Below are 25,526 nucleotides of genomic sequence, written 5' to 3' on the forward strand. Positions count from 1 at the left end.
GACCTCTAGTGTATTTATATGAGGGCAGGCATTTGTTTGACTTACTCGTCTGCTGGTTTTCACCAGATTAGTTATCCTGGCTAGGGCTAACGTGTTTAGGGTTGCCATGACAACGGTCAAACTTTGTCAGAGCAATTCACCCATTGAGTGCCTTTCAACGTCAGCTTGCTGAGCTGATTTTAGGCTCTTTTATCACACATCCTGGCAGGAGAGTAGGAAGAGACAGATCAGAAAGGTTTGGTATTCATAAAATTATTTGATTATTTATCCTGTGTTCTTTGTCATTTGTGTGGATGCGCGTAATGCATTTTATGGAAACACTTGAACTACAGTATCTATAGACAGTGCAGCGCATAGTTTGATTTCATATGATCATTATACCTTGCATGGAGCATTAGGCAATTGCACAAAATAAGTTATTATAATACACAATGTTAATATTTTGAACAAGTTGTCTTTTGTTGGAGGAGTTTTCATACTTTTATTGTGTTCAACAGCAAGGCATTATTTTCAATGGACCAATGGGTTTATTTGTTAAGACTGTTGTTCAATACTGCAATAAAGTTACGCCTAGATCATGTACAGGTGTAAGATCAAGATAATTTTGGCAAACTGGATCCAATTAAGATCCTACACTTGTAGGACTCAAAGTTGGAGGCTTACATGGTGATATGATTTTAACCATGTCGTCTAATAGTCTAAAACCAAAAGTGACTATTAACTAACTCCTCTGCGCTTTAAGATGTGTGACAGTGAGAGTCTCCAGCCAGATGAAGTAGTGGACCCTGAGGTGGTTGAGGGGTCCAGCATCCCCCCAGCGGAGAAGGTGGATCCAGGGGAGGAAGTGTCCAACCCTCCCCCAGAGGAAAGCCTTGACGCTGGGGAGACGATGCAGGACAGCTCTGAGGAAGCAAAGAGGGAACCAGAGAACAAGACGGAGGGAGAGCTAAGCCAGACAACTGCACCTGACCATTCAAATGAGTTAAAACCTCCACTTGTTAGTATACGAAAAGGTACAGTGCAAGTATATGGGTAGACCTATAGACATACAGGAAGTTCAAACACAGACCATGCCATACAGTACATATAGACGTGAAGCTCTGATTTTATTGGCCACGAAAATAGAAAGTCATGTTTTGCCATATCAACAGACGTGGGTGTGAGTGGACACAGGCGAATAGGAGGTCACAACCCTAAAAGCACCAATCACACGGCATCGGCAGCTCTTCCTTCCTCAACCGCCAGTACAACTGTGAGTATTTACGAGGTCAAGACAGCTGAAAGGGTACAAAGGGTGTTAACCCCTCACAGTCATTTTTCAGTATTTTTATTTTTAATGAGTTGAACTTTTGATGGGCACAACTGATCAGTTAACATTTTTTCATATGTTTTCACCTGTCTCTGTGTGTCCACGGCCTTATTCATATCTCACAATATGGGTGAAGTTTGTTTATGGGGAAAACATAAAGCTTCTTTAATCCAGTTCTCCCTAAACTAATGTCACAGTAACGGCTGCGAGGTTGTGTTTTCTTTCACTCCCATTCTGTCTGGATCTGATCAGGTTTCAGGGAAACGGACGATGGTACTCTCCAACGAGGCCAGGAAAGAGATGGCCAAACAGGCCAGGGCTGCCAAGGATGAGCGTCGGGCCATGCTAGACGCCCGCCACAAGTACCTCATAGCCAAGCTTGTGGACAGTGTGAGCCTGGGGGAGACTGAGGTGGAGGAGGCCTTTATATCGGATGACAAGGTAGGGGAGGGGGGGGGTTTGGGGGGGGGTTGGTCAGACATTTACAATGCATCCAAACTCCCATAATACCAACTGTCATAAATTCTGCCCTAGTTCAATTTGATAGAGGAATTCTTTGCGCCTAATGGATCAAAGAGGTTGATATTCTTCTATCAAGACATAAAAGCGGTAAACTGACTTACACACACTTTCTCTTCATTGTCATAATAAAAAAATGGAGTGAAGAACATTAGTCCTATAATATTCAATAATTTTACTTTCCCCATCTCCCTTTTTTCAGCCTTCATCAAACCACCCAACCTGGGTAGACACAGTCAGTTCTACCCCCGGGCAGAAAAAGCTCTTTGTCACCACTGGAACTTCAGAGGTAACGTTTTGATGCAGAACTGATTTAAGTCTGTGTTGGTTCTACTTCTACTTGAAATCCTCGTCCGGAACTTCTTCCATTTAATAATTATCTCTGACAAACGTTTCTAGCCCTAAAAGAGGACTTGAATGCCATCATGGCTTTCCAAAACACAGGACGTAATTGTCACGCTCTTTCTTTAAAGTATACAGTACTGCACTCAACACCTTGCAAGCATAGTAATGGGGAAGAACACTCTTCGTGAAATATACCAGAGCTACCCTTCTCCAAACAAGCGTATCAGAATGACCTCATAATTACTAGTTTGGTAATGTTTGTATTACGTTGGTATTGGAGACAGAGCCTCTGCCACTTCTTAAGTGTTGATTTCCATGGTATCAGTAACAAACAAGACGCTTTCTTTGTTTCTTTCATTCAGTCTCATTACCCGACCTTGGCTCTTATGTTTCAGGCCTTACTTGAAAAGTGTTTGTTTTTCTTGAGAACAACAGACAAGGCCATAACGACCGCCAACGTTTCTCAGGTCAGTAAGCCTAGCGTTTCTGGCCACCACTTTAGTGGCACTGTTTACAGATAGCTTCATTGTTGTGCTGTTGCTCCTGTACTGCTTGTGTCTTCCAGGAAGTGAATTTCGGAATGCTAGACTGCACTAATGGGAACATTTTGTACAGTTTGGAGAAACTGTTCTCACAAATTATGCTGCCTGCACTCAAGTCTCAAGAGGTAATTCCCTATCGAGTGTAATTCCCTATCGACATGCATGCTAAGTTGTTCAAAGTAAACAGAATAATCAAACACAACAATTCGTTTTGCTTGATTTGATACTCAACTCTCCTATATCTCCTCTACTTCAACCCCAATAAATGTTTTGTTCAATCCTCACCAGAATTGGGGCTCCATGAAGGATGGACTTCAGAATGCTCAGATTCAGGACTTCCTGAGTTCAGTGGACAAGTTCATTTGCAACCTCTCCTCTGCCAGACTGAATATGGAGGGAAAGTTCCAACTCCACAGAATGGACACTGGACAGAGCCTAAGCAGCCTGCTAGGCCCAGCAGACTACACAGCTGCAGGTATAGAAGTTACCTAAGTTATGGTATAGAAGTTGAAGTTTTTGTTTGTGATTAGCGACTGTCAAGTCTGGTGTATGCTGTGGTAAATGTATTCATTCTTACTTATTTGCCTGTCACCGTTATGATCAGCAATTATTTCCCCTTAGGGATTAATACAGTTGATTTAATTAAATTGAATTGATAGTCCTGCGCAAAGAAAAATCTCTTAGGGTAGAATAGACGATGTATAGTACAGCACATGCACAGGAGGCTGCTGAGGGGAAGACGGCTCATAATAATGGCTGGAACGGTGCAAATGGAATGGCATCAAACACATGGAAACCATGTGTTTGATGTATTTGATACCATTTCCCTGATTCCACTCCAGCCATTACCACGAGCCCGTCCTCCCCAATTAAGGTGCCACCAACCTCCTGTGAGTACATCCTACAAGGGCAGATACTGGACATGAACAAGCATCATAGAATAACATCAATGTCAGCAGTACTGCTAAGCTCATACTGCATATGAGAAAATAAATGCTCAAAGTAAGTCTGTAGCACAGACAGTTTGTCTCTTCCCTCTAGCCAATAACTCAGAGCTGGTGGAGGAGCTGGAGGGCGTTCTCCTTCACTGGGCCCACCAGATTGAACAGGTGCTGACAGAGGGCGAGCAAATGAGGAAGGAGGCCGATGACATAGGGCCCTCTGCTGAACTGGAGCATTGGAAAAGCCGCATGACCACGTTTAACAGGTACCCATACTCACTTGTCATGCCACCTACCAGAAGAATCCCCCCTTTTTCTGACACATGGCTCAGCTCCACACTCAGTCTGTCTCAATACACAACCTTGAACACTAGACAATCTGTGACATTTACGTCATTTAGCAGACATTAGGGTCAAGTGCCTTGCTCAAGGGCAGAGACTTTTCACCTAGTCGGCTCGGGGATTCAAACCAGAGACCATTCGATTACTGGCCCAACGTTCTTAACCGCTAGGGTACCTGCCTATTCCAATAAATTGTTAGGTTATACTGTCCAATAGTATTCTGAATGCCGCATGTCTTGGTTGGTGTGTTGGTTGAGTGCACACTAGTCTATATTGAATGTGATCTATGTTTTCTCAGCCTAATGGATGAGATCAAACGACCTCATGTGAGGAAAGTTATTGGAGTGCTGCAGGTGGCCAAGTCAAAGACACTAAGGACTTGGAGAGAGCTGGTCAGTTTCACTCTCTCTCTATTTTGTATATACTGCATATGTAAAGTCAGGCATTAATTATCAGTTGCATTCAGTCAATTTTAACATGGATATTTTGAATTCAAGCTGTTACCTTTCGGACTAATGCTACATAGTGAGTTTTACTGTGCTTTTCACACAGTTCAGTGGGGTTGTGTGTGAGCAAAATTAAGCCCTATAGAAACATAACATAAATCTTATTTGCTGTAGGATGGAAACATCACTGTTGTAGCAAATGAAGCAAAAGACAATGTGAAATACCTCTACACATTGGAGAAGTTCTTTGGTCCGCTTGGAAAGTGCACTCCGGTAAGAACGTTGACATCAAATCAAATTTTATTGGTCGCATACATATATTTAGCAGATGTTATTGCAGGTGCAGCGAAATGTTTGTGTTCCTAGCTCCAACAGTGCAGTAATATCTAAGAAATATTAAGACGAGCAATCTCGGAGTCCGGAGTGTATATCAATTATATACAGTACCAGTCAAAAGTTTGGACACACCTACTCATTCAAGAGTTTTTCTTTATTTTTACTATTTTCTACATTGTAGAATAATAGTGAAGACATCAAAACTATGAAATAACACATATGGAATCATGAACTAACCAAAAAAGTGTTAAATATATTTGAGATTCTTCAAAGTAGCCACCCTTTGCCTTGATGACAGCTTTGCACACTCTTGGCATTCTCTCAACCAGCTTCATGAGGAATGCTTTTCAACAGTCTTGAAGGAGTTCCCACATATGCTGAGCACTTGATGGCTGCTTTTCCTTCACACTGCGGTCCAACTCATCCCAAACCATCTCAGCTGGGTTGAGGTCGGGTGATTGTGGAAGCCAAGTCATCTGATGCAGCACTCCATCACTTTCCTTCTTTGTCAAATAGCCCTTACACAGCCTGGAGGTGTGTTGGGTCATTGTCCTGTTGAAAAACAAATGATAGTCCCACTAAGCGCAAACCAGATGAGATGGCATATCGCTGCAGAATGCTGTTGTAGCCATGCTGGTTAAGTGTGCCTTGAATTCTAAATAAATCACTGACAGTGTCACCAGCAAAGCACCCCCACACCATCACACCACCTCCTCCATGCTTCATGGTGAGAACCACACATGCGGAGATCATCCGTTCACCTACTCTGCGTCTCGCAAAGACACGGTGGTTGGAACCAAACATTTCAAATTTGGACTCATCAGACCAAAGGACAGATTTTCACCGGTCTAATGTCCATTGCTCATGTTTCTTGGCCCAAGCAAGTCTCTTCTTCTTATTGGTGTCCTTTAGTAGTGGTTTCTTTGCAGCAATTAAACTATGAACTATTCCCACGGGGGGCCAGTATGAAAAATAATGTATGCACTCACTAACTGTAAGTCGCTCTGGATAAGAGCGTCTGCTAAATGACTAAAATGTCAAATGTAATGAAGGCCTGATTCACGCAGTCTCCTCTGAACAGTTGATGTTGAGATGTGTCTGTTACTTGAACTCTGTGAGGTGCAATCTGAGGTACAGTTAATTGCCCATTTCTGAGGCTGGTAACTCTAATGAACGTATCCTCTGCAGCAGAGGTAACTCTGGGTCTTCCTTTCCTGTGGTGGTCCTCATGAAAGCCAGTTTCATCACAGCGCTTGATGGTTTTTGCGACTGCACTTGAAGAAACTTTCAAAGTTCTTGAAATGTTCCGGATTGACTGACCTTTATATCTTAAAGTAATGATGGACTGTTGTTTCTCTTTGCTTATTTGAGCTGTTCTTGCCATAATATGGACTTGGTCTTTTACCAAATAGGGCTATGTTCTGTATACCAGCCCTACCTTGTCACAACACAACTGATTGGCTCAAACGCATTAAGAAGGAAAGAAATGTCATTTAATAAGGCACACCTGTTAATTGAAATTCATTCCAGGTGACTACCTCATGAAGCTGGTTGAGAGAATGCCAAGAGTGTGTAAAGTTGTCATCAAGGCAAAGGGTGGCTACTTTGAAGAATCTCAAATATAAAATATATTTTGATTTGTTTAACACTTTTTTGGTTACTACAGGATTCAATATGTGTTATTTCATAGTTTTGATGTCTTCAGTACTATTCTACAATGTTGAAAATAGTAAAAATAAAGAAAAACCCTTGAATGAGTAGGTATGTCCAAACTTTTGACTGGTACTGTATGTATGTTATGGGATGTATTGACATTATGGACAGTATGTGGATAGAATATGTAGTATATCTGAAGAATGATAGAATAGTATATGTATGCCTCCCGAGTGGCACAGCGGTCCAAGGGACTGTATCGCAGTGTTGTGGTGTCACTACAGCCCGGAAGTCCCATAGGGCGGCGCATAATTGGCCCAGCATCGTCCGGGTTAGGGGAGGGTTTGGCCGAGTGGGCTTTACTTGGCTCATCGTGCTCTAGCGACTCTTTGTGGTGGGCCGGGCTTCTGCAGGCTGACTTTGGTCGTCAGTTGAACAGTGTTTCCTCCGACACATTGGTGCAGCTGGCTTCCGGGTTAAGCGAGCAGGTGTTAAGAAGCGCGGCTTGGCGGGTCATGTTTCGGAGGACGCATGACTCGACCTTCGCCTCTCCCGAGCCCGTTGGAGAGTTGCAGCGATGAGACAAGGTCATAATCACGAAATTGGAGAGAAAAAGGGGTAAAAAATATACATTATAATAAAAAAAGAATAGTATATGTATAGCAATAGTTACATAGGCTGGCCTTGACTAGAATACAGTATATACATATGAAATGGGTAAAACAGAATGTAAACATTATTAAAGTGACCGGTGTTTCATTATTAAAGTGACCAGTGTTCCATGTCTATTTACATAGGGCAGCAGCCTCTAAGGTGCAGGGATGAGTAACCGGGTGGTAGCTGGCTAGTGACAGTGACTAAGTTCAGGGCAGGGTACTGGGTGGAGGCCGGCTAGGGATAGCTATTTAACAGTCTAATGGCCTTGAGATTAAAGCTGTTTTTCAATGTTATCAGGTGGGTGGAAATATGCACTAGATTGATGAAAATGATGCCAAATAATATTCTAAGGCTAGAAATTCGAATGCTTTTGACTTTAGCATTAGGATTAATGCTTTTGCGAAATGCAAACAGTCCTCAAAGCCTAAATTCATGTACATTTACAGTGGGGAGAACAAGTATTTGATACACTGCCAATTTTGCAGGTTTTCCTACTTACAAAGCATGTAGAGGTCTGTAATTTTTTATCATAGGTACACTTCAACTGTGAGAGACGGAATCTAAAACAAAAATCCAGAAAATCACATTGTATGATTTTTAAGTAAATAATTTGCATTTTATTGCATGACATAAGTATTTGATCACCTACCAACCAGTAAGAATTCCGGCTCTCACAGACCTGTTAGTTTTTCTTTAAGAAGCCCTCTTCTTCTCCACTCATTACCTGTATTAACTGCACCTGTTTGAACTCGTTACCTGTATAAAAGACACCTGTCCACACACTCAATCAAACAGACTCCAACCTCTCCACAATGGCCAAGACCAGAGAGCTGTGTAAGGACATCAGGGATAAAATTGTAGACCTGCACAAGGCTGGGATGGGCTACAGGACAATAGGCAAGCAGCTTGGTGAGAAGGCAACAACTGTTGGCGCAATTATTAGAAAATGGAAGAAGTTCAAGATGACAGTCAATCACCCTCGGTTTGGGGCTCCATGCCAGATCTCACCTCGTGGGGCATCAATGATCATGAGGAAGGTGAGGGATCAGCCCAGAACTACATGGCAGGACCTGGTCAATGACCTGAAGAGAGCTGGGACCACAGTCTCAAAGAAAACCATTAGTAACACACTACCCCGTCATGGATTAAAATCCTGCAGCGCACGCAAGGTCCCCCTGCTCAAGCCAGCGCATGTCCAGGCCCGTCTGAAGTTTGCCAATGACCATCTGGATGATCCAGAGGAGGAATGGGAGAAGGTCATGTGGTCTGATGAGACAAAAATAGAGCTTTTTGGTCTAAACTCCACTCGCCGTGTTTGGAGGAAGAAGAAGGATGAGGACAACCCCAAGAACACCATCCCAACCGTGAAGCATGGAGGTGGAAACATCATTCTTTGGGGATGCTTTTCTGCAAAGGGGACAGGACGACTGCACCATATTGAGGGGAGGATGGATGGGGCCATGTATCGCGAGATCTTGGCCAACAACCTCCTTCCCTCAGTAAGAGCATTGAAGATGGGTCGTGGCTGGGTCTTCCAGCATGACAACGACCCGAAACACACAGCCAGGGCAACTAAGAAGTGGCTCCGTAAGAAGCATCTCAAGGTCCTGGAGTGGCCTTGCCAGTCTCCAGACCTGAACCCAATAGAAAATCTTTGGAGGGAGCTGAAAGTCCGTATTGCCCAGCGACAGCCCCGAAACCTGAAGGATCTGGAGAAGGTCTGTATGGAGGAGTGGGCCAAAATCCCTGCTGCAGTGTGTGCTAACCTGGTCAAGACCTACAGGAAACGTATGATCTCTGTAATTGCAAACAAAGGTTTCTGTACCAAATATTAAGTTCTGCTTTTCTGATGTATCAAATACTTATGTCATGCAATAAAATGCAAATTAATTACTTAAAAATCATACAATGTGATTTTCTGGATTTTAGTTTTAGATTCCGTCTCTCAGTTGAAGTGTACCTATGATAAAAATTACAGACCTCTACATGCTTTGTAAGTAGGAAAACCTGCAAAATCGGCAGTGTATCAAATACTTGTTCTCCCCACTGTATATGCAAATCCTTGAAACTGTCCATGCCACAAACTGACATAAGATATAAGACGACAATGTTAAAACACTGCACCTGTATATGTACGATGTGTACGACCAATTAGACAAGACAAGTCACTGTGTATTACCTCTTCTAGACGAGCATGTTGGAACACATCCCCAGCCTGATGAACAGCATCCGTATGATCCACAGCATCTCCCAGTACTACAACACCTCAGAGAGAATGACCTCTCTCTTTGTCAAGGTCACCAACCAGATGATTACAACCTGCAAGGCCTACCTATGCCAGGACGTGGCCAAGGTCTGGGATCACAACAGGTATTTATCCAGAAATAATAATATATGTGATCACTGCAGGAATTTAACCCACAACCTAGGCATTGCTAGCAGCACACTCTTACCATATGAGCCACACAGCTGGCTTTCATCCTCCATGGTCCAAAATCAATGATGCTCTGCAGTTGTTCTGGACTGCTGAAGTAAACTTTTACAGTGCATTCGGAAACTATTCAGACTCCTTGACTTTTTGCACATTTTGTTACGTTACAGCCTTATTCTAAAATGGATTAAATTAAAATGTTTCCCTCATCAATCTACACACAATACCCCATAATGACAAACTGAGAACAGATTTTTGAATTGTTTGCAAATTTATTAAAAATAAAAAACAGAAATACCTTATTTACATAAGTATTATGTAAATAAGCTGCAAAGAAAAAGCCATATCTCAGACTGCCCATCTTAATCTTTTCTTTTTATTGGCCAGTCTGAGATATGGCTTTTTCTTTGCAACTCTGCCTAGAAGGTCAGCATCCCGGAGTCGCCTCTTCACTGTTGACGTTGAGACTGGTGTTTTGCGGGTACTATTTAATGAAGTTGCCAGTTGAGGACCTGTGAGGCGTCTGTTTCTCAAACTAGACAGTCCTCTTGCTCAGTTGTGCACCGGGGCCTCCCACTCCTCTTTCTATTCTGGTTAGAGCCAGTTTGCACTGTTCTGTGAAGAGATTAGTACACAGCGTTGTATGAGATCTTCAGTTTCTTGGCAATTTCTCGCATGGAAGAGCCTTAATTTCTCACAACAAGAATAGACTGACGAGTTTCAGAAGAAAGTTCTTTGTTTCTGGACATTTTGAGCCTGGAATCGAACCCACAATTGCTGATGCTCCAGATACTCAACTAGTCTCAAGAAGGCCAGTTTTATTGCTTCTTTAATCAGCACAACAGTTTTCAGCTGTGCTAACATAATTGCAAAAGGGGTTTCTAATGATCAATGAGCCTTTTAAAATGATAAACTTGGATTAGCAAACACAACGTGCCATTGGAACACAGGACTGATGGTTGCTGATAATGGGCCTCTGTACGCCTTTGTAGATATTCCATTAAAAATCAGCCGTTTCCAGCTACAATAGCCATTTACAACATTAACAATGTTTTCACTGTATTTCTGATCAATTTGATGTTATTTTAATGGACAAAAAAATTGCTTTTCTTTCGAAAACAAGGAAATTTCTAAGTGACCCCAGACTTTTGAACGGTAGTGTGTGTGTGTGTGTGTGTATATATATATATATATATATATATATATATATATGTATATATATATATATGGCATACAGTATATATATGACATACAGTATATATATATATATATACTGTATGCCATAATTATTCCACATTATACACATACATTTACCCCATATTAATCGATCACCATGTGTGACAAATGAAACTCTGAATGGAAAATATTGATTTATTTAGCAAAATAACAAACTGCAGCTATAAAACCGTTTCAACCTATTTCCGTAAAGTAAGTAAGCCTCTGAGATCGAAGTAGGGATGTAGGCAATCTTTCTGCACAGTCATGGTATGCAAGCAATATTATAAGTCACCCAATAACTTCTTGCTGAAAGTGGCCCTGCTTTCCAACTCAAAGACTCTGTAAACTGCAGTACTATGCACATATTTCAGGACAACTCTACTCTGAAAGATGTTGCTTCATTCATAAGTACATTTGTCTATTCTGGAGGACATTCAAATGAAAGCAGTTAATTTTACATTTTTGCTTCCAACTAATCAACAATTATGGTGATGATTGTGAGGTTATGTTTTTTCTAAAATGATGCTAAAGTAAACCTACAACTGTGCCAAGCAACTATTGCGAAATAAATATAATTATATTATTCACACTTCGGATGGATTTCTATGCTTTATTTGTTAGCATATGAAACAGTGTTATTGAAGGAAGTCTATGGCATGTCTCCTCTCAGAAACGAGATGTTGAGGAGGATCAGAGAATGCACACAGCTCAACCAGGAGTATCAGCTGTGCTTCCAGAGGGTACGGGAGAAGCTTCGGGACAACCCCAATGACAAGCAGTTTGAGTTCAGGTAAACAAAACTAAAAACTAGGCTAGCTGGATAAATTAGACCCGGGTCAATTACATATGCTTATCTTTTCCTATTCTCAATTACATGTAAAACATATTTTTACCAATGAAATAGTTCAGAAAGTTCAAAAAAAAATTGAGCGCACCTCAAATAAACACTTAATCGGTGTCACTGCAGTGAGAATTACATTTTCGGCAAATTCGACACATTCTGCAAGCGACTGGAGAAGATTGCAGACATGGCCTCCATTTTGGAGGACCTCGCATCTCTGCAGCACATGAAAGTGGAGGGGATCGAGAAGATCTTTGTTCGCTATCAGACCATTGTGACCACCACCAAGTCCAAGACCTACAATGTGCTTGACCACCGCAAGTTAGAGGTACTATTCTATTAATTTATTTTACCTATATTTTACCAGGCAGGTCAATTAAGAAAAAAATCGTATTTACAATGATGGCCTGGCAAGAGGCATAAAGCCTCCTGTGGGGTAGGGGGCGGGGATAAAAAATAAAACACAGACGGAAGACAGATGGCAACAGTACAGATACATCACCAGACAGAGAGTGGAAGCATAGCACATCACGACAAGAGACATCGCCGCACTACATGAAGAGAGTCCTATGGCAACAAAAAACACCATGGCACAAACAATGTTAAGGGCAGACAACAGCACGAGGGAAAACGACAAAGTGTCAGACCACAATTCAAGCAGCATAGCACTACTGAATAGACAAACGGACAGATAGAGGCAACAAACAATAGCAGCGCAAGCAGGCAGTCAGAAAACACACACCACAATTAGCCACCTAAGTTATTGTATCCCATAACAGCTACAGTTGTTAGTGAGAATGTCCATGATTGAGTCCTTAATATCAAATGTATGATGAAGTGGTGGTTGTAAAACAGACTATAATGCTAATTGATCAATCTGTCGTACAACTGCCTTAACTCCATGAAATGGTAATATAATGGTTTCTATGAGGGTTTTAAGTTGATCAAAAACGTTGTATTGAGTTTGTCTCTGAATTGTTTGAATGCTACTGATCCTCCTCTTTGCTCAGTTTGATGGTGACTACACAGAGTTCAAGTTCCAGATCCAAGGCCTCTTCCAGTCTCTCCAGTCATTGCTAGTGACCTGGTTTGAGCAGTCACTAACTGTGAGTTCTCACTGATATAAAAGTCTCTCTGACATCTAAGGGTACCAACTCATCTCAAAATGTACAGCATGTTTCTATGATGATTCATCGCCTTTCACTTCACTGAATTCTTTCTCTACCATTAGACTGAGCGAATGCTTGACCTCCTCTCTAAGTTTGAGAATGGCGTCGGTAAGCAGCTGGACCTCACAGACAAATACATGGCAGTACTGCAGCGCTATAGCCGAGACCTGGAGCTTGTCAGGAAGCTCTATCAAAAGCAGAAGGACAACCCTCCCATTCCTCGAAACATGCCTCCTGTGAGTCCATGTAGTCCAACTTTTCTTAAATGTGCTGCACAGAGCAAATTGGTAGTATTTCATGATGAAAGCATGATGAATTATGTTTTTTTCTTCCAATCTACAATTGACATATTCACTGTTTTGCTTATAGTATACTGTACTCAGGCCTCTGTGGTTACTGCAAAATACATTTCACACATTTGCTGGCTGCCCATAGAGCTATGCAGCACTTCCTCAGTTAAATTTGATGTGTGGTGACAGTGGTGTAAATGTCAAAGCGTGTATGAAAGAGGATGTAATGCAGGGCTCTCCACCCTGTTCCTGGAGAGCTACAGTCCTGTAGGTTTTCACTCCATCCCTAATCTAGCACATCTGATTCTAATAATTAGCTGGTTAATGAGATGAATCCGGTTAGATACAACCGGGGTTGGAGTGAAAACCTACAGGAGGGTAGCTCTCCAGGAACAGGGTTGGAGAGCCCTGATCTAATGCATTTATCTCTTTTCAGACATTTAAGTCATACAAACAAATACAGTGTGAAGAACACAGCACATACGTGGTCCTCTGTAGCTCAATTGGTAGAGCATGGCGCTTGTAACGCCAGGGTAGTGGGTTCGATCCCCGGGACCACCCATACGTAAAAATGTATGCGCACATGACTGTAAATCGCTTTGGATTAAAGCGTCTGCTAAATGGCATATTATTATATTATTATACAGAATGTCAAGGGTCTTTTTGGTCTTCATAGGTTTTAAAATGCTTCTCTCTCTGGCAGGTTGCAGGGAAGATTATGTGGTCGCGGCAACTATTCCGAAAGATTGAGTTACCTATGTCTGTCCTGAAAAACAAAATGGACATTCTACAGGTAGTGTTTTCCAATTTCAATAACATTTCCTCAATTGTTTTGTTTAATTTGTAACCCTAAATTAGGTAAATGTGATTCTTTGGGTTGACAATTTTACAACTTTCTGTCTTCTGAATTCATACTTTTGTGTGGGAAACAAATCAAAGGAAATGAAATGTAATGTGACATCAATGAAATGTGACATCTACAGTACCTAATTTGTATGGTCCCCAAAAAATACTATCATTATATTTAGAATGCCCAATACATTGCTTCATTCTGAGTAGTATGCTAGTGTAGATATTGGTACAGAAACTCATGCTTTTCTGTTTGTCTGTCAGACCCCTGAGATGAGGAAGGTGATCAGAAGCTATAACAAGATGGCTGCCGTTCTCCTTGAGTACGAGCTCCTGTACCACAGAGGCTGGAGCCAAGCCGTGGAGATGGGCCGTCACGGCTTGAACGCATCGCTGCTCGTCAGAGACCCAGAAACAAAGGTTCTGCCCATTCCAAAGTGCCACTAATGTTGACATTATATTCAGGAAATTGCCTTTTACTTAGAGGCCACAGCTATAGAACTAAGCAACACCTTGCGTAATTTTTTCATAAATGCTACATTATATATGCGTGTGTTGTGCAAATTTTGTCATTTAGCAGATGCTCTTATCCTGAGTGACTTACAGGAGCAATTACTGTTAAGTGCCTTGCTCAAGGGCACATCGACAGATTTTTCACCTAGTTGGCTTGTGGAATCGAACCCGCAACCTTTCCGTTACTGGCCCAACACTCTTAACCGCTAGGCTACCTTTCGATTTCTCTCTGTTAACTCACCCTTCAATATTGTGATTCTTCCCTGCCCAGGAGATATATGTTAACCTTGACCCCTTGGTCCTGGAGGTGCTGCATGAGGCTAAGTGCATGCATAAGCTTGGCATCGCCGTCCCAACGGTGATCCTGAATATGTGTGCCAAAGAAGTCGAGCTGAAGGCCCATCAAAACAGGTGATATATTATTGATTGAATCAAGTGTTTCAGTAATCAAGTGTTAATAATCAAGTGTTGAACTAAACCAGAACACGCTGTAGCTCCCCAGGACCAGGTTTGGTGACCAGGTGTTGACTATGGGTGTAATGTACGATACATGTCTATTTTCTACAACAGTTGAGGCAAAAATGTCCTTGGTATCATAGAGGATGTTTTAAGAGTGAACTCCCTTTGTCCCAGGCTACAGGAAATGCTGCAGGACTTTGAAGCAGTCTTATCCAGGATTCCTCCCCTTCTCCTCCCCCTGATGCAGCCCTTCATCAGCCGCGTGGAGAGCTCGCTCTCCCAAGGGCTCACCACTCTCTCCTGGACATCACTCAACACCAACAGATGTGAGAGAAACACTCTAGTTTTCTGGTGAAATTGGATGGGGTTCTCCTATTCCAGTCCTGGGGACGGTTGTACAGTATATGTGCAGGCTTTGGTTCCAACCCTGAAGTAATACACCTGATTCAGCTAATCATAACCCATAATGAGGATTATGATTGGGTTAAATATCTGAATCAGGTGTGTTACTGCAGGGCTGGATTGAAAGCATTGAATCAGTGATTGTGTTCATTCAGTAATATTCATAGACTTAACCAAACAGACTGTCCTTTTCTTGTAGTCATAGAGAATGTATATGGAGTACTGCAAGAAGTGGAGCAAGTTGCAAAGGTTGCCATGGATACACTGGAGTGTCGCATCGAGAGGGTCCTACAGGCCATGTCGTCCACTGCCCTGCTGGTGCTGCCCGAGGATATGCCTGTTTCATCCCAAAACTTTCAGAGCCAAGCTGAGGACACTGTGAAGTCTGCTGGGCAGGCACTGAGCATGTAAGTGCTGACTGAGCTCTACAAATCATACAGAAAGGTCAAATACGCCTATGTTAGGTTCCTCCAATATGTGAAATCTTAGTGTCATTACATGGCTTGATATGGACTTGCAACACTTAGTGTGTTGTGAAATCTGTTATGTAATGTTTAAAAAATTGTATAACATTGATTGCGTACCATTCTTCTTTAGTGTGCTGTCCATGTGTACTTCATATTTACTTCATACTAACTGTAAGTCGCTCTGGATAAGAGCGGCTGCTAAATGACTAAAATGTCAAATGTTTAAAAGCTATTTTGAAAAAGCTAAAACTGGAACGCTTTGTTTGAAAGGTTTGCTCAGTTTCACTGTTTATCTTGATTTCACTGCAGCCAAAGTAAGCAAGTGGAAATGTCTATGCACGAGATGATTGAGGAACTGAAAAAGAGGATGACGCCAGCAGAAACAGTCAACCTAGAGGTGGGTTAGTATGACTGACTCGGGGAGCAGTGCAAGTTTTCAGGTCTCGGGACAAAGTTACTTTTCACACAAGTGTGGTTCAAGAAACCACCTCTGTTACATTAGCAATAAACGCACAACTACACCTGTCAACAATGATAGAGCCTTTGTGTAACGCCCCAATCCAGGGGTCTCTCCAGTGTCTACACCCGGATGCTAAACAGAAGACACGTTGCCAGTCGTGTCTAGCCTGTTGCTTTTACAACCTGATGGCTCAGCTGTGCCAGAGGAACACAGAGGCCCTGGTCAAAGGTGAGATTTCTGATTGACCTTTGACCTATGTTAGGTCATTGGGGTTAGGATCAACTTCGTTTTAATCAATCAAACCAAGACATTAATTCAAACGCAACAATTTAATGAAAACAATACACATTGGCAATAATAGTTAGTAGTTTTATGACTGAGTATCAAAACCGCCCTAAACTGACGTATGTTTTCCTATAATCATTTACACTTTCATAGCTACAAGGTCATCCCTTGATTCTCTGAGGCGAAGGCTTCATGTGGCGAGTTCCAAGTACCAGTCGTCCTCGTACCTGAGTCGACCACAGGTCCAGGTTCCTCTCTTCAAGGCCTCTATTCAGCTGGCCATTCCCAACATCGTCCTCAAGCCTAGTCTGGAGGACATCCAGGTACTCCTTCAAAGAAATAGTTCACTCCAAAATCAAAGTTTGTTGGTAAATTGGATAGGAAAGATGATATATATATATAATGTCCTAGTTTAAGTCAGGGAGCAGGGTTCTTTTCATTGTCTATTTTATGTTATGAATATACACATTAGTGTGTTTATTTCTATCTATTCAATATTCAATTCTTTTCCACTGATAAATCACATTGCATGGTGGCATTTTCCTCTGTCTTTCTCCCTTGCTGTCTCACAGAATACTGTCAACAAAGTTGTGAGCATTGTGCTGTCAATGGCTACAGACATCCCACTATGGACATTTTCCCATCTACATCACAAGCAGCTTCAGGTATGCTTGCTATCTGGTCAATGTACCTGCTGATTATTACGTCTGCTGTGTTGCCTTGGACTTTTCTGCTCTAACCCACTGTGAATATTTCTTATTGTTGTATATTTGATGAATTTGTACCTTTCCTCCGTATAGTGTGTTTTATTTATTTTTAGTGTGTTGTCCTGTTCACTGTTGGCCAGGTCATTATTGTAAATGAGAATTGGTTCTCAATTGACTTATCTGGTTAAATAAAGGTGAAATAAATAAATAAAATAAATAAACAAAAGATTCCTGAATGGTATTACTATCATATTTTTTTCTTATAATTATTCCTACCTTAAATATTGTTCAAAAATTGAATGTAAGTAGTGATCCAAATTGGGGTCTTTCCCTGTGTCACTCCCCAGGCAGAGCAGGCTGCAGTGAGGGACGCTGGGGACGACGGCCCCCTGACCAAGCAGCTGGTTCTCAAGCCCCTGGACCGGCAGCTGGCCGAGCACAAGGACGTCACCAAGGCCGTCATCCAGCTGGGTTCCATCGTGTCCTCCCTCAGGACCGAGGCCGGGGACGTGCTGCAGGAGTTCCATCACTTCTCCACCCTGTGGAATCAGGTCTGCTGGGCTGGAAATGTTAGCGATACATGAGAGAATGCTGGTGCCATCATCTTTGAATGATCCATTAGTATTCAAGTTCTACCAGATCCAGGATGTACGAAGCCAAGAGTGAAAGAGAGAGAGAGACAATGTGGATGAATTGATGTACTGTATACAATGATTTGATATGATTTGACCGTCCGGATCGATATAACATGACTCGTATTGTTCTCCCCAGGACCCAGAGGAGGAAGTGAAAACCTTCCTGGAGACCAGTCCATCCCTCCCAGCGTTCAGCACTCAGATTTCCTCCTACTCTGTTAGTGACATTCACTCATTGTTTTACATATTGGATGGTTGTCATTAGATTTGATCTGTTTGATGTGTTACTTGCTTACCTCTGCAGAAACTGGAAGCTCAGATTGAAGACTTGCCAGCATCCTGCACTGTGGGTTCAGTCCTGTTCCACACAGACCACCTCAAGCTCTCCCTGACCCAGGAGTGCCGTGCCTGGAAACGGGCCTTCGGAGCTGCGCTGAACAGCCAGGCCTCAGCCGACATGGCCGACATCTACTCCTTTGTGGACGGCCTGACCAAGAGGCTCCAGAGGCCTATCGAAGACCTGGAGGACGTTAGGGGAGCCATGGCCTCTCTCCGAGAGGTCAGAGAGGCAGAGATCCGGATAGATGCCACCATCGGCCCCGTGGAGGAGTCGTTTGCCCTACTCAACCGCCACGAGTTGATCTTCAGTGACGGGAACGCAGAGAAGGTGGACGGGCTGACGTACGCCTGGAGTAACCTCAATGCACTGGTGGGTGGAAAATTAAACCTGTCATAAACTGTATTTCACATTACATTTTCTCGCCTGACAATATATTGTTCCTAGATTTACTTGTCCTGTGTGTAGTGTGGTTTCTGATGCTCTGCATGGGTGGTCAATCATCTTGTAACCTACTGAGGCAAAATATAAGAAAATGTCTCAGGAATATGATAAAGTTTAAGACTCACATACATCGACTGTAGTAGTTGTTGCAACCAACCAAGACATGTATTCTGTACATGTGGCAGTAGAGGGCAGCAAACCACTGAGTATGTGATGAACATCACTTCCTGCTCTCTCTCAAGTGTGAGCCAAAGATGGTGGATAAATGAAGGCCTTTTACCATTTTAAAAAAATGTCACAGTTCTGGTCTGCTTAAAGGCCCAGTGCATTCAAAAACATGATTTTCCTGTGTTTTATATATATTTCCACACCATGAGGTTGAAATAATACTGTGAAATTGTGAAAATTATGATAATGCGCTTTTAGTGTAAGAGGTGTTTGAAAAGACCGCCTGAAATTTCAGCCTCTTTTGGTGGGATGGAGTTTTGGCCTGCCTGGTGACATCACCAGGCAGTAAATTAGTTAGACTAAAAAGAAAGAGTTCCAAACCTCTCTGCCAATAACAGCTAGTTTTCAGTTTCCCCCTCCCCACTCAGACCACTCCCAGGCAGTCCTAGCAAAATTCTTGCTTGAGAAATGTCTCTTTGCTAAGAAGTTATTTTTGTTTCTTTTTGACAATTTTAATTGAAAACAATCACAGTAAGGTATTTAATTGTTACCCAGAAATTATTTGATATTGAGATAAAAATGGCTGCATTGGACCTTTAAGGGGTAGCTCTCCTATAGGCACCAATGCATTAGCAGCTTGGTCTGGTCTGCTTAGTTCATTAACTGTATATGAACCAGAAAAAAAGGAGCGATTTAGATGTCTCGCTTCCTCTTCCATCTCTGTTTGAGCTGTGCTCAGTATCTGAAACCAAAACAATGTCCATCAAAAGGTGATGGAAACCCAAACTACCCTGGTGAAGATTCAACCTGCCATGAAGGCAGACCTACTGTCAAGGGTGGAGACCTTCCAGAACTCTGTCCACACCTACTACTCAGATTATGACAAAAGGTAGAATACAGTTATCTTTTCCATTCAGACATTTTGGTCAATAGTTGATAGATTCCTATAATCCATATGCTTTATGTTCATCAAGTGGCCCTGGAGTTGAGGGGTTGACTCCAGATGAAGCCAGCGACAGACTGCAGAGCTTCCAGGCCCAGTTCAATGAGCTGTGGAGAAAATATGTTACCTACTCTGGAGGGGAGGAGCTATTCGGCCTCTCAGTTAACGGTGACTATTCTCACGTTCATATCCACATTGAAATACACTGTTTCCTGGACCCATATTATACATACATATCCTTAGACTTAAAAACACTTTCAATGGAGATTTGTCATTGAGAATAATTGGAATTCAGGATTAGGCTAATATGGCTAATATCTGTCATTAACAGAATATCCGGATCTTCAGAGAATTAAAAGAGAGCTGGGTCTTTTGTTGAAACTTTACACTCTCTACAACTCTGTCACTGAAAGCGTCACTGGTTACTACGATATCCAATGGGCTGACCTAAACGTAGACAAGATCAACAATGAACTGCAGGATTTCCAGAACAGGTAGAATCCCATGGACTGTGATATACATATGTCAATATGCTGTATTGGCAAATAATTTAAACGATAGATAACAGTTTAAATTTAGTTGCTGACTAATCTATTTTTCTACTTTCCATAAGAATCCGGAAACTTCCCAAGGCGCTGAAGGAGTGGCAAGCCTTTAGTGACCTGAAGAAGACGATCGATGACTTCAACGAGACGTGCCCCCTACTTTACATGATGGCTAACAAGGTGAAACATTACCTTTCATTTGATCATCTAAAACTCACCATTTGCATATTGTTTTTCCTGACGCTTGTCCCTTTTCTCCCCTCTCCCTTTCAGGCGATGATGTCCAGGCATTGGAGCCGCCTCAGTGACCTCACAGGTCACATCTTTGAGGTGGAGTCGGAGAGCTTTGCCCTCAGAAACATCATGGAGGCACCACTGCTCAAATACAAAGAGGATGTTGAGGTACCATGTCACCAAATCACCTCACCAAAATGGGCAAACAATATACTTTTAAAATAGAATTAGGCGTGCTGTATTTATCTGGACAGGATGTGTGCATCAGCGCCGTGAAGGAGAGGGACATTGAGGCCAAACTGAAAGACGTGGTGGCCGAGTGGAGCAGCCACACGCTCACCTTTGCCCCCTTCAGGAACCGGGGGGAACTGCTACTGAAGGGTACTGACACTGCAGAGAAGGTGGCCCTCATGGAGGACAGTCTTATGGTGCTGGCCTCACTCATGGGCAACCGGTAGGTACCACCACATCCTCATGTCTGATTTGATCGACTGGGTTTCAAACCAAGGTACCACAATAGTAGTAATTAGGCATTAATTCAGCATTAAATTCAACGTTCTCTTCTAGATGACCATACAGATAGTTGTCGATAGTTGTCGATGGTGGCAGGTAGCCTAGCTGTAGAGTGGTAGGTAGCGTAGCGGTTTGAGAATTGGGCCAGAAACCGAAAGGTCGCTATTTCGAATCCCTGACCTGACAAGGTGAAAAATCTGTCTGTGCCCTTGAGCAAGGCATTTAACCCTAATTGCTCCAAGGTCGCCGTTGATAATGGCAGACCCTGGCCATGCCCCCACTCTCCAAGGGTGTCTCAGGGAGAGTGGGATATGCAAAAAAACACATTTCCAATTCACACATGTATTAATACACACTGTACATGTGTGGAATAGGACAAATATAAGCACCCACATTATTATTATCAATCTACTTTCCCAGGTATAATGCCCCATTCAAGCCTTCCATCCAGCAGTGGGTGCTGAAGCTGTCTAATACCACTGAGGTCATAGAGAAATGGCTGACGGTTCAGAATCTGTGGATCTACCTGGAGGCCGTATTTGTCGGAGGGGATATCGCTAAGCAGCTGCCTCAGGTTTGACCAAACTGAACCATGCTCTGTTTACCTGTTGATTCACTATTGTTTAACTTGAATGTGGATTCAATTTCAATTTAGTGTGGATTCCAGGCTACTCAAGTAAGTATATGGCCACTAAATTTGTCCCATATAGGAAGCCAAGAGGTTCCAGAACATCGACAAGTCCTGGCAGAAGATCATGCAGCGTGCCCACGAGGTGACAGGTGTGGTGCAGTGCTGTGTGGGGGACGAGACCCTCAGCCAGCTGTTGCCCCATCTTCTGGAGCAGCTGGAGGTGTGTCAGAAGTCTCTGAGCGGCTACCTGGAGAAGAAGAGGCTGGTGTTCCCTCGGTTCTTCTTTGTCTCCGACCCTGCTCTACTGGAGGTCCTGGGACAGGCCTCGGACTCCCACACCATACAGGTACTGGACTGATGTTAGGGCAACATATTTTTTTCTACTGTTTCTCCATGTCTGGTATGGCCATAGTTACCATAGATGCACTACCATGCCAAAAGTATGTGGACCTCTGCTTGTTGAACATCTCATTCCAAAATCATGGGCATTAATATGGACTTGGTCCCCCCTTTGCTGATGTAACAGCCTCCACTCTTCTGGGAAGGCTTTCCACTAGATGATGGAACATTGCTGTGGGGACTTGCTTCCATCCAGCCACAATAGCATTAGTGAGGTCGGGCACTAATGTTGGGCGATTAGGTCTGGCTCGCAGTCGGCGTTCCAATTCGTCCCAATGGTGTTCGATGGGGTTGAGGTCAGGGCTCTGTGCTGGCAAGTCAAGTTTTTCCACACCGATCTCCCAAAAAAAAATTCTGTATGGACCTCACTCTGTGCATTGTCATGCTGAAACAGGAAAGGGCCTTCCCCAAACTGTTGCCACTAAGTTGGAAGCACAGAATCGTCTAGAATGTAATTGTATGCTGTAGCATTACGATTTCCCTTCACTGGAACTAAGGGACCTAGCCCGAACCATGAAAAACAGCCCCAGACCATTATTCCTCCTCCAACACACTTTAAAGTTGGCACTATGCATTGGGGCAGGTAGCGTTCTCCTGGCATCTGCCAAACCCAGATTCGGCCGTCAGACTGCCAGATGGTGAACCGTGATTCATCACTCCAAAGAACGCGTTTCCACTGCTCCAGAGTCCAATGGCGGCGAGCTTTACACTACTCCAGCCAACGCTTGGCATTGCGCGTGTGTGAACGTCACTGAGCTCTTCAGTACAGGCCATTCTTCTGCCAATGTTTGTCTATGGAGATTGTATGGTTGTGTGCTCGATTTTATACAACTGTCAGCAACGGGTGTAGCTGAAATAGCCGAATCCACTAATTTGAAGGTGTGTCCACATACTTTTGGCCATGTGGTGTATATGTATTAATTGCTTGGTGTTTTAACTATTGTCTCAATGTGTAACTGTGCATTCTGCATGATGTCTTTTTGACTGCAATCAAACTCAATGAAATGTGAAGTTCTATAATTTGTCGTTATCACAAATGATACCTCTGTAACATGGTATCTTGTCTTCTCCTTTGGGTACAGGCTCATCTGCTGAGTCTTTTCGACAATGTGAACTGTGTGGTTTTCCATGAGAAGAACTATGACCAGATCCTAAGCTTCCAGTCCCAGGAGGGAGAGACAGTAGATTTATCCGAACCTGTTTTGGCTCAGGTACACTTAACCTACTGTACACACTGCTGAGTTGAAGGCAATGCTCCTCAATGCTGGACTCACATTTAGCATTGGTGTTCGAATACGTTTCAATACAAAATGAAAGTTTCTTATACCCATAATAAAAAACCATTCTGCTTTGATTCCTGATCATCCATCTGTTTCATATGTTTACTGTTAGACTTATCATGAGGCCCAGATCCAGTACTAAACATTGTCCTCTGATGGTGTCCGATAGGGAAATGTGGAAGCCTGGCTGGGGCTCTTGCTGGACAGAGTGAGGAAGACCATCCATTGCATTATCCGGCAGGCTCACATGTCCATCAGTGACGCAGGACTAAAGCTGATGGAGTTCCAGTCTGTGTTCCCAGCCCAGGTGGGTCTGCTGGGCATCCAGATGATCTGGACCAGGGATGCAGAGGAAGCCCTGAGGCTCAGCAAGGGAGACAAAAAGGTAACAATCTGTATACTGTATACTATATACTGTAGAATGTGGTTATACTGTACCTGAAAAGGGAATATTCACCTCTAGACAAGAAGTAGCTTTATTTATAAAATGTGATTGTGTAGATACATTGTTGAATAATCTCTTTTGTGTCTTCTTCTTACTTCTTGACTTGATGGCACAGATCATGCAAACTACCAATCAGAAATTCGGGGATATCCTGAATGAGCTGATTGATATGACCACTCGAGACTTGAGCAGGAACGAACGCACCAAGTACGAGACTCTGATCACCATCCATGTGCATCAGAAAGACATATTCGACGACCTGGTAAGCATTCCTTTTTTCAGTTTTTCAAAGAACCCTACACATTTTTGAGAGGACCTTTCCCCAACCACATACAAGCTGATTAATTAATTATCTTAGAAGCCTTATAGTATTTTTTGCAAAAGCCCCGCAATAGTAAGATATGGAATACCATCTCTTTTTTTTTTTTTTACTGAATACCAAATTCACTGCAACATTTATACAACCTCTTCTTCAGTAAGAAAGGAGTCAAATGTTTCATTAACAACCTCTAGAATATCCATTGGGCATTTCATAAGGTATCTTATAAGGCTTTGCATGAGTCTCCATCAGGTTAGACTATATAAAACTAATCCATGACTAAATCCACATCCCAATATCACTCAGGTGCGAATGAACATCCGATCGACATCAGACTTTGAGTGGCAGAAGCAATCCCGCTTCTACTTCATCGAGGACAAGGACAGATGTATAATCCAGATCACTGACGTGGAGTTTGGCTACTGCAACGAGTATCTGGGCTGTACCGACAGACTGGTCATCACCCCTCTCACTGACAGGTCATTAACAATTACACTAATGTTGTTTAATCTACTCTGAAACTCCATCTTGTATTATAGTGTTATTGTTTTACTGGGACATATTATGGGCAAATTTCCCAAGTACAGATTAAGTTTAGTGCTGGACAAAAAAGCATATTCCACGATGATTCAGGATAAATCTCTGGGAAACCAGCTCTATGATATCTACTGTAATCCATACCGGTGCAGACAATACGGCTGAAAAGATCTTATCCAATTGCAACTATGAGTTTTGTGCAACAACTAAGCTATCATCAGCACAATGATGACTGACATGTTAGGTCTCCTCTTCTCTAGGTGTTACATCACCCTGTCCCAAGCTCTGGGTATGAGTATGGGAGGGGCCCCGGCAGGGCCGGCTGGTACAGGTAAGACCGAGACCACCAAAGACATGGGCCGTTGCCTGGGGAAGTATGTTGTCGTCTTCAACTGCTCCGACCAGATGGACTACAGAGGGCTAGGACGAATCTATAAAGGTAATGAAGCTTGTCCATAGGGAGATAACATGGAAAAGTCTCTGCCTTGACAATTAATCAAAGCTAAATATGATCTGTCTATACTCATAAAACATTGTTATGAATGTTGCTCTGACACACATAAAGGGGTTATGAGGGTTTTACATAATGTGTCACAAAGACATATGTACACTACGGGCCCTTTTAAATGAAACATTTTCCAAAAATAACCACCATACCATAAGGAATTATGCAGAGTACATAAAAGGTATAAACGGAGAGTAAACGTTGTCTGCAGGTTTGGCTCAGTCAGGAGCATGGGGCTGCTTCGATGAGTTCAACCGCATCGAGCTCCCTGTCCTGTCAGTAGCAGCCCAGCAGATATATATAGTGTTGCAATCCAAAAAGAACAAGAAGACACAGTTTATCTTCACGGACGGGGACTTGGTGGAAATGGACAGAGAGTTTGGCATCTTCCTAACCATGGTGAGAAAATA

At 42.7% G+C, this 25,526-nt stretch overlaps 1 protein-coding gene across 1 annotated transcript in view; it reads left to right on the plus strand.

Moving 5' to 3' along the window:
* Window positions 1–742: 742 nt before the first annotated feature.
* The window catches only part of dnah5l (dynein, axonemal, heavy chain 5 like), a gene marked incomplete at both ends in the record, with an annotated part of 53,202 nt that continues 28,418 nt past the window's right edge, over window positions 743–25,526 (plus strand). Inside the window, 42 exons of the mRNA XM_084144193.1 lie at window positions 743–1,013; window positions 1,152–1,252; window positions 1,562–1,750; window positions 1,844–1,918; window positions 2,031–2,117; window positions 2,569–2,640; window positions 2,739–2,840; window positions 3,004–3,190; window positions 3,757–3,922; window positions 4,297–4,390; window positions 4,619–4,717; window positions 9,279–9,460; window positions 11,410–11,529; window positions 11,707–11,908; window positions 12,591–12,686; window positions 12,812–12,985; window positions 13,743–13,832; window positions 14,153–14,308; window positions 14,673–14,812; window positions 15,035–15,186; window positions 15,462–15,669; window positions 16,039–16,126; window positions 16,294–16,417; window positions 16,628–16,797; window positions 17,047–17,139; window positions 17,529–17,732; window positions 17,953–18,033; window positions 18,121–18,525; window positions 19,536–19,654; window positions 19,740–19,876; window positions 20,040–20,202; window positions 20,322–20,433; window positions 20,527–20,655; window positions 20,742–20,941; window positions 21,421–21,574; window positions 21,711–21,977; window positions 23,113–23,241; window positions 23,480–23,695; window positions 23,871–24,017; window positions 24,381–24,553; window positions 24,872–25,050; window positions 25,328–25,515. Coding sequence (XP_084000319.1) covers window positions 743–1,013; window positions 1,152–1,252; window positions 1,562–1,750; window positions 1,844–1,918; window positions 2,031–2,117; window positions 2,569–2,640; window positions 2,739–2,840; window positions 3,004–3,190; window positions 3,757–3,922; window positions 4,297–4,390; window positions 4,619–4,717; window positions 9,279–9,460; window positions 11,410–11,529; window positions 11,707–11,908; window positions 12,591–12,686; window positions 12,812–12,985; window positions 13,743–13,832; window positions 14,153–14,308; window positions 14,673–14,812; window positions 15,035–15,186; window positions 15,462–15,669; window positions 16,039–16,126; window positions 16,294–16,417; window positions 16,628–16,797; window positions 17,047–17,139; window positions 17,529–17,732; window positions 17,953–18,033; window positions 18,121–18,525; window positions 19,536–19,654; window positions 19,740–19,876; window positions 20,040–20,202; window positions 20,322–20,433; window positions 20,527–20,655; window positions 20,742–20,941; window positions 21,421–21,574; window positions 21,711–21,977; window positions 23,113–23,241; window positions 23,480–23,695; window positions 23,871–24,017; window positions 24,381–24,553; window positions 24,872–25,050; window positions 25,328–25,515 — 6,441 coding nt within the window. The remainder of the gene's footprint in view (window positions 1,014–1,151; window positions 1,253–1,561; window positions 1,751–1,843; window positions 1,919–2,030; window positions 2,118–2,568; window positions 2,641–2,738; window positions 2,841–3,003; window positions 3,191–3,756; window positions 3,923–4,296; window positions 4,391–4,618; window positions 4,718–9,278; window positions 9,461–11,409; window positions 11,530–11,706; window positions 11,909–12,590; window positions 12,687–12,811; window positions 12,986–13,742; window positions 13,833–14,152; window positions 14,309–14,672; window positions 14,813–15,034; window positions 15,187–15,461; window positions 15,670–16,038; window positions 16,127–16,293; window positions 16,418–16,627; window positions 16,798–17,046; window positions 17,140–17,528; window positions 17,733–17,952; window positions 18,034–18,120; window positions 18,526–19,535; window positions 19,655–19,739; window positions 19,877–20,039; window positions 20,203–20,321; window positions 20,434–20,526; window positions 20,656–20,741; window positions 20,942–21,420; window positions 21,575–21,710; window positions 21,978–23,112; window positions 23,242–23,479; window positions 23,696–23,870; window positions 24,018–24,380; window positions 24,554–24,871; window positions 25,051–25,327; window positions 25,516–25,526) is intronic.

Source organism: Coregonus lavaretus (genome assembly GCF_964263955.1).
Source record: "Coregonus lavaretus genome assembly, chromosome: 2".
In the NCBI taxonomy this organism is placed as follows: domain Eukaryota; kingdom Metazoa; phylum Chordata; class Actinopteri; order Salmoniformes; family Salmonidae; genus Coregonus; species Coregonus lavaretus.